The sequence below is a fragment of the Stegodyphus dumicola genome, chromosome 11 (assembly GCF_044657685.1).
Source record: "Stegodyphus dumicola isolate Sdum_Otavi_A_Nest chromosome 11, ASM4465768v1".
Classification (NCBI taxonomy): Eukaryota; Metazoa; Arthropoda; class Arachnida; order Araneae; family Eresidae; genus Stegodyphus; species Stegodyphus dumicola.
The window spans coordinates 118,628,305-118,642,057 of NC_140778.1; the positions used below are offsets into that span (position 1 = coordinate 118,628,305).

At 33.6% G+C, this 13,753-nt stretch overlaps 1 protein-coding gene across 1 annotated transcript in view; it reads right to left on the reverse strand.

Moving 5' to 3' along the window:
* Positions 1 to 243: 243 nt before the first annotated feature.
* Positions 244 to 13,753, reverse strand: part of LOC118189391 (uncharacterized) — a 307,097-nt gene continuing 293,587 nt past the window's right edge. The window contains exons 52-56 of the mRNA XM_085826350.1: positions 13,475 to 13,576; positions 11,933 to 12,002; positions 9,274 to 9,329; positions 4,127 to 4,226; positions 244 to 499 (exon numbers count right to left, since the gene is read on the reverse strand). Coding sequence (XP_085682476.1) covers positions 448 to 499; positions 4,127 to 4,226; positions 9,274 to 9,329; positions 11,933 to 12,002; positions 13,475 to 13,576 — 380 coding nt within the window. The 3' untranslated portion in view covers positions 244 to 447. The remainder of the gene's footprint in view (positions 500 to 4,126; positions 4,227 to 9,273; positions 9,330 to 11,932; positions 12,003 to 13,474; positions 13,577 to 13,753) is intronic.

Sequence of the window (13,753 nt, forward strand, 5' to 3'; positions counted from 1 at the left end):
GAAAAGAGTCTTTTATTCTGTCCTTACGTACAGATGTCACGCAAAATCATCGTTCAATTGCATTCGATAGCGGTCAAAATGGATATTTTCGTTAAAATATGCTGCCTGAAAGTTTTCGCGATTACGATACTTCCTTTTTACTTCGTACAAGGAAGTAAAAAATATCAATGTTGATTGCGTTAACATAAATATAAATCCAAGATTCCTTCTAATACTATAGCAACAAAATAAATATTGAGAGCGTTATATGATAAAGGCAATGGATTTTATTAGAACTTCTGACTTGCAGGTAAAGTTTATTACATTAAATCAAATATTATGCAAATCAAGTAAACATCACATTTTTATACCATAATAATTAGCATGTTCAGTCATATGAAGAGCATCTTGTAAATATAATGTGTCATGTTCATTTCTGTTATTTCCGGATTTCTTTTAAAGTGATTTTCAAGAAACTGTATCAATTTTCATTATCTTCTTATTCATGCCTTTCCTGCAACTTTAAATAGAAAATATATAAAAACTACATTAACATAAATAAGTCCAATATTAATATAAATATCCACAAAATATTTTTCATTAGATGGGTAACTTTGAACACATAGATAAAGTACGTGAGGAAATAACTTTTTCAAAACGCTCGTGAATTCCTTCGTTGGTACGTCGCCAGAACACCTGTATTTCTATCTGTACTTTCATTTTATCTGGTACTTTTTACCTGGTACTACCTGGTACTTTTATTCATCACGTTATTGCATGAGGGTTATTGGTTTAGGGAGTTGTTAAATGTGATTCCAATCATTCTTTTCAAGCGACTAAAAGTAGCTTCCTTATTTGAATGCACCTTCCCTCTCGCTTTATTTAATTTCACCGCTTTGCGTTTGATGTTTGAAGCTGCAAATTCTGTCCTAAGGCAAATCTGCACACAGTTGTGTACAACGGTACAAAGATTCTGAAGAGATAAGTAGTCGCTTCTCTTAGGGAGGTTATTTTTAACTCTGTAGAATTCTATTTGGTATGGAGTAAAGAAAGAAAGAAATCATTTCCAACAAAAATTCACATATACTGGAGTTTCAGAAGAACAGACTTTTTTTCTCTACCGATGTGAAAGAGTTAGGGTTATTGAACAAAATAACAATTATTTGAAAACATAATGTCAGCAAGTGCTGAGATAGAATAACAGAAATAAACACAAAAAATGATATGCATCCTGTATGACAGTTCCTGACGTCGAAATCGTAGATAGCATATTTAAGAATCATATTTATTAGGTGTTTGTACTTACATTTATTTTTGGAGCATCGTATTATGCTCCAAAAGTACTTACATTTACTTACATTTGCATACATTTCATGTTAATAATACTAGTGAACGTAATCATTTGCTAATGTAGTTTTAACAGATTTTGTTCTGATTTTCTATTTGTAAAATATGAACTGTAAATTTAAGAAGCTTGTAAAACAACTTTTTTTTTTAATAAATCAATAGGAATTGACGGCGCTACTTGAAGCAACACATTTTAAGCTGATAACCTTTACGTTTTCAACTCTTTCTTAAAAACTGTTTACGAATCTAATTAAAATGCTGTTATATATGACAGTTATTTGTGTTAGTATGAAACAAGAATTACCAGGTTTTTTTTTTTTTTTTTTTTTTTTTTTTTTTTTTTTTTTTTGAGAGAGAGAGAGAGAGAGAGCAAAATTACATCCAAGTTTATAAGCAAACAATTGCCCGTGAAATTAAAAAATAAATAAATAAATAAATAAACAAAAGAAGAAGAAAGAACGTTTAGCGATCAGTTCTTGTTACATACTGAATGTATTTAAATTCCGTACATTTATTAGTAACTCTTGCTTTGATTTCCCAGTTTTATTCGAATAATAAAAATAATAATATAGAAAGTTAGTAATGTATAATATAGAAATAGCATAATATAGAAAGTTAGCATATCATTTACAAGACATAGCACAGTTGTAGGTATTACCAAATGCAATTGAATACCACTATAAAGAACTTAGAGGGACGGAAAATATGCTTTGCTATACCCTATAGGAGACCAAAAATGGATTATATCACTAAAAAGTGTATAACGTGACTGATGAATCACAAACTAATGAAAATATGATTAATATTTTCACATCTGTCCGACGAAGAGAATAATTAATCTAATTTAAAAGAAATCATATTGATGTTTAACTTCAGTTATTATTATGCCCAATTATGAAGCTTGCTGCAAATCATATTGATGTTTAACTTCAGTTATTATTATGCCCAATTATGAAGCTTGCTGCTCAATCTTTTCTATATTCACTGTAGGTTAATAATTCTACATGATATTTTATCAGCGTAAATGCCATAAATGCAATTAGTCTAATGGTTCTGATCCTTCTCTCCAGTTGTACATCTCTTCCTAAAATGAATAATTAATTTGTTAATAAAAATGTAAAATAAAGTACGATAAACTAATAGCAAAATCTATTAAGGAATTTATTCCTAACTTGTAAGATTTTTTCCCCCTATTTCTAACCAGTTTATGTTAATTAGCTTTAATGCCTTTTTCATTTTCTTTTTCCCTGCAAAAATGTAAATTTTAGTTTTCGTGCGTACAAGTGAGGTATAAAGAAATAGCATTTAAAGGTTTTCGGCTTGTTTAGTCAGAGCGTGTTCTACCTACTAAAGACCACGATAGTCGTCGAAATTATTCAATAGCAGTCTGTCTGCGGCGTTGCATTATTCTCAGCATTAGGTTTGAACCAACTTGCACAGCAACTTTAACTTAGCTTTTACTTCTTTAATTTTAAGTTATGCTATAAATACAGGCTGGCACAAGTTTAATTATCTGATAAACGTTTCTTTTATAGCCTTTGTAAGCCTCTTCCTACTTACTGAAGATATTAATAAGTCCCTTGTTCTCAGATTGAGCCTTTAGTTTATGCTTCCAAAGAAACTGAGAATCTATGAATTTAATTTCTGTGTACAAAACCAGTTTATAATCTTCTTCTTGTATGATGCCGTTTGTAGGAAACATTTCTTAACATTTTGTAAAAAAAGAGAAGACTCCACCCCTCCAGCTTTATCTGAAACATTTGACCAAATATGGGCAAATTACGGCCTCTTTAAAATGGAGAATAGTTCCAGCAACTGTTTTTCAACATCCTTATTCTCGACCTTTCTTAATATTTTACTCGTATCCAAACTTTCTTCATGCGTAGAAGTTACCGAGCCTTGATTTTGTATATGATATGCCAGCTGCAGATTTGGATGAACCATACTTCCGTGTCGATTTGATTACATCTATTATGTATTATTGGAACAATGGTTACCTTTGTCCGTTAATGAATAATGTTTATTTTAAAGCTGTATTAATAATTTTTGCCACAACATGTATTTAGCCATACAGTTTGTAGGGAATTAGGCCAGAAAGTGTGAGAAATTTCTCCTTGTGGTGTCATTGGGTTATTTTGAACCAGGAGACGTGAAAAATGTCCCTTACTCTCGCCGTGACTCAAACCTTGGATCTCTCGAATACACGTGGAGTGGGCTGCCAGTTACACCACGAAAGCATGTTGAAAGAATAGAGAAAATAACCTTACGTACCACCCCTTTAAAAATGCGACTGCGGATCATGGAACCCAGTTGCCAAATTCCGGTGGTGGAGAGTTATCGCCCATTATACTTTTAATTCGGGCGTCAATTGCAGAGTCATAAGATTATTGTGAAGAAAGAGAGGTGAAAAATAAGCAATGCCCTCGTCGCGATGAAAATCTGGAACAGCGCAAAATCTCTTTTTAAGGCTAATAGCCCATTCGGCTAAACACACATATTTCAATCGAATATATCTGTAAAGTTTGTTATATCCGTTTGGAGTTCGTTATACCTTTGGGGGTTTGCTATAGTCATGCAAGATAACTTTAAGCGTGTAAAAAATTTGACAGAACTTATAGGTCCATTCGCTATTATCGGGATTTGTTATAAATCGGGTCTCTACACATGGATTTGATTATACATCATTTGTATAAAATTCTTCTAGTTTCGAAAAAAGTTAACTTACATCGTTTTAAAAACCACACTAAAACGGACAGTAATTCAATAACGGATGGAAAAATTTTGGAAAGTGTGCACTTACTTTCTGCAGTATACATAGCAAAAACTTATTAACACAGCCATTGTTACAATTAGCACAGCTCCTTGAAGAATGAGAACTGCAGTGATTTCTTTCCTGTTTTCTGTGGGTCAAAAATTGGTAGCGTTAGTAAATGCATGAAACAGTTGAACTTCAGTTTGAACTATAAAATGTTTAACAGCGGTTATTACACGTGTTCCACACATTGAATAAGTGTATTTGTAATAAGTCACCATATTTCATAGTCTAAAAACAACATTTAGAAAATAAGAGGAGGATAACTGAATGAACGATACGCAAATCTATTATCTAATAAACCGTATGAATTCAGTATCTTTTGCTAGTTTATGAAGCGAAGAGAAAATTTTCCGGAAGAGATAAAAAAAACTTGATGTGAAAAACCATAGTAGTTCCTTATACAACCTGACAAATTATACACATTTTTTACTTAACTTCATTTAAGCTTGTATCCACAAATTATTCTAGCTTAATTAACCGATTCATCAAGGCAACTTAAAAATGACATCATAAATTGGAAGTTTTGAAATTAAATATCCCGGGCAATTGTTTTCGTACTGGTTTCAAGGCCTACTAGCGGCCAAGCAGTAAAAACGCTGAACACTGGTAGTTCAGTCCGAGGTTCGAATCCCGCGAACGGGCTGGCTGCATGGGCGGTTTCGTGGTTTTCCCCATGTGTAACGTGTATACGAGCCAGTATCCCTTAGAAAGTCCTCGACGAAGGCATCCCTTCTTTAGACAGATAGCCCTATTGTGCTTTGCCATATTTAAATAATCCTAATCGGTATTGGTTTCAAATTTCTTAGAACAGCATTAAATTTATATTTCGTTATTTGTCGAAAATAATTGTTTTTTATATGTGGCAGTGCCCTAAACATGTATGTTTTCGTCTTTTAAAACACTACTGCAACCTCGCAGCTAGTATACTTTCTTTCTTTCCACCGACAGCGAGGCAGCCGGTCCACTGGGGCAGTTCGCATATCGGCCAGGTAACTCCGCTGACGGAAATAACTTGATCAACATCATACACTCATATGTACATATTGTGCTTAAGACGAGTGCTGGGGGGGCCAGTGCAAACAAATGCTGGACGAGACGATAGTGCAGTGATGGAAGAAGGGTGCAAGGCGGGTGAGAAGAACAACTTCAGTTACATATTTACAGAGTTATGGATAGGTGGTTACAAAAGGCATCCACAACGTGAACAATAAATAAGTACAGTGCAAATATCAACAAGTTACTCTAATTTCAATGGTAAATAATATTCTCTCCTTGTAGCTTTGGCGCCACAGCATGCAAGAGCCCGATATCTGTCCAATCCCTCCGAAGTAATTGCGGAGGAAAATTTTAATCTGGCATGTCGTTTTCTCTGTAAAAGTATAATCATTGCATACTAAAATATATAATTCTATATAATATTTTGTACATTAAGCTTAAAAGTCATGAAATAAATATATTACTAATATTATAGGCTAATATGCACATGATCTGTTAAAATAGGTTTAATGCAATTTTCTTGCACCTGAACTGGATAGATACTTAGAGTGCTCAAACTGTCAGAGTAATGGCCTTTAACAGCTAGAAACATAGTACAATGGCGGGTTGTTGCTTTAATTACATTGTCTAGTGTGTCCGCGGCAGATATTTTTTTCTTATTACGAGCTCCACCCTTACGCACTACACAGAAAGGGAGGAATGCCCCTCGGAGGTCTTTTTAAGGGATTAGTGGATTAGTGAGTTATGGCAAAGCAACATGAGGGCTATCTGCCTAAAGGGAGGGATGCCGTAGTGGACGACTTTCTAAGGGAAACTGGCTCGTATACTCGTTACACATGGCGAAAACCATGAAAACGCCCGTGCAGCCAGCCCGTTCGCTGGAACTCGAACCCCTGACTGAACTACCAGTGTTCGGCGGCTTTTACCGCTCGGCCGCTGGTGGGCCTTGCTCTTGCACATGCAGCTGTAATTTCTTAAAGGAGGTGGTTATCCATCATCACCGATTTCCTGTGCTACACGACATCATTCAAATCTCCCAAAGTAAATTTAATGTACTGTCATACGTCATATATTACAGTCCCCATAGTACCCACCTGTGTTAAGCGAATACCATACTACATATAGTAAAGCTAATTTAACTTTGAAACCAACTGTCCGAATGAAACTTTATACAGTAATATTTTTATTAAATTTGTGCAGTTTTATCTGTCAAAGTGTCTATGCATTTTTCTACCGAACTTTATATTAGCAATTATGAAAATATTTATAGCAAAATACAAGTTTTATCTTTTCAGATCGTATGCGTATGCATTTGAGAGATCCACTCTACAAAGCTCTAAAATAAGTTTATCAAAAAAGGTTACAGATTTCAGCATTTAATGCAAAATTGAGAATTTCGATTGTGAGATGATTTAATAGTTATCATGGATAAGAGTTGAAAATGTATAAGAAAACGGATATTTTAGTGTGAAATCACTAACGTATTCGTGATAACAGATTGGATACCCTCACTGGTAAGTTTATATTGAGCTGATCAGAACGTAATACAGCATTGAGACAGAGTCAAATTCAAAAGAATATAAACGGGCATAAATTTAATTCTTAATATATATATAACAGCGGTCCTTTTCTATGCCTTCTTTCACGTAAAGTTTCAATCCCCAACTGAGAATACCTTATTTGGAAAGCAAAAAATCCATTTATTATATTCTTGATGTCCAGTTTTTTCTGGAAGCTCATAAAAATATGAAAATGCTACAATGACCTGGGAAAGTAATAGGAGGAATGGGTAATAACTGGACACTTAAAGGGAACAATTAAAATTTTCATCAATTTTTTGTCAAATAATTCTTGCAGTAAGTGGTTTCACATTATCCTGCTGAAAATTCCCATGGAGTCCGTTGATCAGCGCAAGTCGCTTAATTGTTAAAGCCATTATAAAATAATTTAACTGATTGCAAAAGATTAACACTTCTAACTATTCAAAATAATTGGATTGACTTAAGGATTATGATCAAACACGCAAGGATACATTGCCTAAGAAAACGGATATTTTTATGGAGGACTTTCGAACGGAAACGCCAACAATTACGTTGTATAGGTAGAAACTAGGCCAGAATATCTGTAGTTATACAGGCGATTGTGGTAAGCTAGCTAACTGCTACACATAACTAACTTTTGGAGTCAAAGCTTCTATGTCAAGGAAGAGTGTCTCACAAGACAACATCCCCAATAAAGCTCTTAAACGCTGTCATGCCTTATTAACGCTGTCACCTGCATCGCAAAAATCATTAAGGCAGTAATAAAATTCTCTCTCTTCCCTGGTACCTGGAAGCAAGGAACTGTAATTGATTTCCTTAAACACAAACAAAACAATACCTTTCTTCGAAAGTATATACTTGTACTAAGTCCTGCTGCACTAACTGTGTATTTCCGCCCCAATTTTGAGGAAGAGCATCCCGGAGGACGGTGTGACGTAAGTGGAGTGGAATTACACAGTTAGTGTAGTACAGGTGTATTCGACACCTGTACTACACTAACTGCGTAGTTCTACACCAGTTTTGAGAAAGAGCCTCCAGGAAGACGGTCTGAAGATTAAAAAACATCGAAACATGAAAACACCCAAAATGAAAAAAAAAAAAAAAAAAAAAAAAAAAAAAAAAAAAAAAAAAAAAACCCAAACAAATGAAAACACCCAAACAGAAAAATCTTTCTTCGAGCTTTGAATGTGATTCATACCATAAAGGCCCCACGACTGGTCGAGTACTTAAGACGGCTGAATACTGAAGGTTCGACCTGGTTTGTTTTCATGCCCAGACAAACGGGCTGGCTGGGTGTTTGCTTTCTATCGCTTTTCCCACATATAACGTAAATACGGGACAGTTTTCTTTAGAACGACGTACACGAAAGCCTCCTTCATATTAGGTTGATATCCCGCGTGGCTTTGCCATCTGCATATAACCCAATTTAACCAAACCATAGGTTTTCAATGATTTTATCCGCTTGTCTATTGATAGGATGTTAAAATTAAACCACACTTTCTCATCTTCCGAAATCGTTTTTGAAAAACCTCCTGTTTTTCGGACATCCTCGACTTCGTTTCCTCTGAAGAGAGTAATATATATCAATCCTTGTTGTCGATGATTTTTCAATTGTAAAATTCTGTGGAACTCAACGCGACAAAACTTTTCTATTTATTTCAAAAGATTTACTGATGTTCCAATAACTAAAAGTTAGACCGTGAATCTGCAATTTCCAATAATGGGATATAGTTGTTACCAGGCTTTAACATATTCTGCACAGAAGAAATGAATGAAGTGACGTGAACCGGAACAGCGTAATTAATATTAGGGCAAAATTTAATTAAGGATTATTTCGACTCTTATTTCGATGAAGTGATACATAACAAGAAAATATAATAGCTTAATTCTGTATAAGTAATAGCTTGATTGAGCAAGAAAATATAGTTTCTTTTAAAATTAATTTTAATTAAGTGCATTGGAGCGAAGAAATGTAGTTTTGTTTTAGAGAAAAACACATTCTTGCCTTTAATTAGTCCTTGTATGTATGAATAATAAAGCAATGACTGAGACTCTTTTTGAGAGCTCAGCTGCGTTTATATTCTGCAGCTGGTTGCTACAAATTTAATTAGAACTACATTATTTACTATTCAAAATTCATTGCCTCGGTACTATAATTCATTATTAAGCAAAAGCAGTTATTATTTATTATTTCACTTTCTCTGTCATATTTATGTTTGAAGACTTATTCACGAGTCACAATGTTAGATTTTGCTTCTCTTTTACTAAGTACTACAACATATTAAAAAAATTATCACGACTTAATATTGCATTTTTCCAGAATTTCATTTTACTTACTTACATCCTTCTTTGGAGAAAAAGGTGTATTCTTAACCAAAATAAATTGTATTACATTCAATGGTTATTCTTCAGTGAATGATTGTTAGATCTATAAGGGCATAAATGCTTTTAAATCTTGTTTTTTTTAATTATTTATAAATTCTGAATTTTCTTACGGAATAAAGAAAACGCTCTGTCATACGAAAGATATGCTTTCCTTAAGTGCACACATACAGGATAGAAAAAATATTTTACCTGTACTCAAGGCATACACACCTGTAATTTTATCCACTTGGACATCGCAGGAAATACCTTTGTGATTCTCATCGCACCTGAAATCATTTATGATTTAGTATTTAGAACTGTAGTATTTATGATTTAGTACTGTAGTTATTTTGCTGTTTGCAAAGAAATATATAGTAGCTTTAAGCTTTCATTTCATATAAAATGAAATTTTTTAAAAAGATTAAGACTAATTTATTACGCCGTTAAGTAGGAAACCAAGAAGATTATATTAAAAATGGCGTCTGCAAGCGATGTCATTGTTGGGCAGACAGTATTAACTCGCCTGCAGCGTGCATAAGAAGATGGAAAATTTTTAATAATATAAAAACACTTTATTTCCTTAACAGCAGTGATTATTAACTAAAGACTGGGAAATTTAGCTCAGCCAAACAATTCAACCTAAAAAATAAAAAAACAATTCTTGGACATACTCTGCTGTTTAGAATTACCTGGCCGATTTGCTTGCAAAAGCGCGAGGTTGACATTTTGTCAATATCCCTAATCCTTTTTAAGAAGATTATGAATGAGTTGTGTGGAAATGTTGTGGAGTCGTAGAACCATGAATACATTAGTTCAAGTAAAGGGAACTTTAAATAAGAGATTTTCCCTACCATCGATATGAGATTAACAAGTCAATTATTTTTTACGAGTTATAAAATGATGCTGTTTCTTACGGGATATGAAAACTTAAAATTTATCTGAGCAGATTTTAAGTTGGGTCTAGAGACTTTTTGTGATTACAGCGTCTGTAGAAAGGAGAATGTTGCTTATATGATTCTTCCGTGCTCCAAATTTCGCAGTGAAAGAAAGCTATTAAAACTAGCACTAAAAGTATTACCATTAACTTTCCGCTTGCTTTTCATCAGTTTATTTCCGACAGAGGTGCCTTTGAATACTTTTGTATATTCATTGTAAATTATTGTAATCCGTCATAAGTTTTTCAATTATTAATTACTGTTTAGTTTTCTGTATTGTATCTTATTTACTACTATAAGCCAAAGAACGTCTATGTAAAGAAGGAAAGGCTCCGTAGACGTAATGTAAATCAGTTTGTCTTCTACGCCGCTAGAAAGAAGAAGGAAAATTCGAAAAGGGATTTGGCGATGGAATCTGTTGGCGAGAAATTCCCCCTCTGTGATGTACGGGACCTTACCGAGATTTTTCTCTTCCGCGAATGTACAGGAAATTGAGGAGCTCGGTTAAGATGAATAAGAAAATTAGGTGAAGTTTCACTTTCACTGGCTGGCTGTTGAACTTGCATTATCCAGTTTGATGTCTGTTTGATGGTGTCTTGCAGTTTGATGTCTGATTTTATATCCACCAATATGGAGGGAAAAATGAAGTCACACAGCTTTAAACATTTGATAAATGTGAGCATCGAACCTGTTCGAACTTCGACATCAGCTTCGAGCTTTGGCGCTTTTTGGCGACAGATATTTCACGCATGCGCAGCTGTTTCCCTTTTCATTCGAAGGGAGCCACTCCTGCTGCTGCGAAGTTTTCCTTCTTAACAATACATATTTTTTGTATAAGCCCCATGTGATTATCTGTGGCACATGTGGAATGTTCTGGGTTTTTAATAAAACGAAATCGTATATCTATACATAATAAGCTGACTTGGAGTAAACTGCAACATGATTACGATGTTTTTCTGCATAATATAGTTATTATTATTTTATATATAGTTTTATTTCATACTAAGAAAAATGACTCTCAAAGGAAATACTTGTAGACAGACGTAGCCGAATTGAATGTAACTTTTTTTGGTGGATACGAACTAGTTGTCAAAATCATCTCTTCCATCGCACATGATCATGGGCGCAATACGCACCCCACAATTTTATACAGAGACTACCACATTTTAGGTAATGGTGGAGTTAGCATCATGACAAAGCAAGCGGAGCGAAATAGCAACTTCACTGCAAGGGAGCTGAAGCTAAAAGTGCCCAATTATCTACTGTCCAGGCTGACGAAGAGGAGGTTTTGGTTTAGGTTAGAAAGGTTTCAGTTCTTAAAATTGTGAGTTTAGGTTCCGGAATAGTTCCTTCATCAACGTTACGCAAATCATGCAAGAAGGGATGACCTGGAAATGACACAGTCCAGAAAAGTTACGAGTCTCGTAACTTTTCTGGACTGTGTCAAAGACAAGTCCTGGACTGCGTCAAAGACAAGTGGACAAAGAGGGGAATTCAGAGGTTAATTTTGATTTATATATTTTTTATCTACATATAGTATATGTTTATTGTATATATGTTTATTCTACATATATATGTACATTATTTGATACAAAATTTGTTTTAAAGGTAACTGTTGAATGTGTCATATATACGTGGATGAAGAAAATAAGAACGGAGCACATTAGGGCAGAGGATCATCCTTTCCAGCGTCCAGAAACCATAAAATACAACGTAAATTACAAGCGACTGTATAAAGTGCTTCCCATTGCTTAGCTATGTAGCTTTTTTATGCTTTAATCCATTGAGGTAAACAAACATTAATTACATTTTTAATATCTGTTTACGGTAAGTAATCTATGCTTCATATAAAAATTAACCAGTTTTGATTTAAAACACAGGAAATTGAACAGAAGAAATTCTGGTTATGTGAATAAAAGTAAGAAAATATTTTGTAAAATATATAGATAGCTCACTTGCAGAAAACTCCTTTTCCTGCAGTTTTAACACATGTCCCATGCACACATGAATAAATATCGCACGCTTCTGAAAAATAAACAGAAAGGAATTTGAGAGGCAAGTCACACTGCATATTATAGATTTCATAATTGACTATGAAAGGTTAATATAATCTGTAAATGAAATAAATATTTCTGCCTAAAATTAATTATTTTTGCTTAGAAGTTGCTTTTTGGACAAGTCATGAAATAAGGACTGAAATCTTTGTTCACGAAACTTTATGTTTTAACTCGTACATTGGCAGCATTTTTATGTGATGGATTTCTGTATTACGCAGTACATTTTTCTTTTACACACCCTTAGATCAGAATGCCTAAGCCAGGAGCGTAGCCTCTTGTTTCATAAAAGGCAAGCTATTACACACGGAAGTAAAAAAAAAAAGCGTCATTATTAATGAATGGGGAATAGCATTAAGGTTATTCAATAGTTCATTATTATGCTTTTATATATCAAGGTATAAATACAAATTTAAAATATAAATAACAAATATTAAAACTCCCAGTTTTCTGCCGTTCTTCATATTATAAAATATATTAATATTTAGAAATAATTTACTTTGAGGATACGTATATTATTTGGTTTATGAAATAACAGTTTAGATCTGAAGTTTTCTTTAGTCCATGCAATTATTCTATCACGGCAATACAACTAAAAAGAAACCAACAGAAAAAAAAAAAAAAAAAAAAAAAAAAAAAAAAGGTTTTTAGCATAACTGCAAACCAGATAATTTTTTTGAATTATGTATTTTTCTTTAAATTTATAGAAAAGTGTTGTCATAGCAAATTTTGACCAATTCTTAGTTTATATAATTTTTTTTTGTTCAGACACTTAATTTCTAACTACATTTACTGGAACTTTAAACTTTATTGTTTAGCTTTAAATTTCAGCAGTTTTAATTAAAGCGCTTAAGAATTTTTCAGTTGTAAACAGCTTAGACTTGCATCAAATTGCATCAAAAACCAGAATGCGAGAACCTTAACAATTGCTTGCTTAAGTGAAGCGATATCTCTTGGAGATATTTATGTGATTTTATCCATTGTGTGCAATTTCCTCTTAGTACAGGATTGCAACTGCGAGCATCAATAGCTAACTGTTGACTCTGAACAAGGGAGAGGGAAGGTGCTTTCAAATAAGACAACTACTTTTCGTCGCTTCAAAGGAATGTTTGGTATGTTATTTAAACTCCGGAGTTTAAATAACATACATGATTCACTCCGGAAACCAGGGAGCCATGCATTGAATGTGACGTTGGAAAGTACCAGGTAGAAAATGAATATAGACATTCGGGTGACCTGCTGACATCTGAAAGCACGGGCGTTTCCGCAGTCTTCGTTGTGTAAGGTAGAAGTTAAAATTTTGTCTATATTAGATTTTTTTACCATAAAGGTGTATTCTTCTGTTGATTTGTTTAAATCAAGTGCAGGAATTTTTTTTGTAACAATGCACTGTAAAAGAAAGCACCCACTTAAACTAAACATTACATTGTATGAATTACCTACCTTTGCATACTCCGTTGATTTCTTCATAGCCATCTATACAGACGCACCGCTTGAACCCATTTTCGTCGAAGAAACAAGATGAATTTTGACCGCATGAGCACACTGAAATTATAAAACTTAATATGTAAAAAAGTCATGAAAAAGCGTTTAAAAATATTTACAAAGGGACATTTTAATGCAAAATAAATTTTATTAATCAAGACATACTAGAGATCTTAACTGTCGTTTCAAATGAAGAGATAAAAATTTTATGCAACTCCTTAAACTACGTGAAAAAAG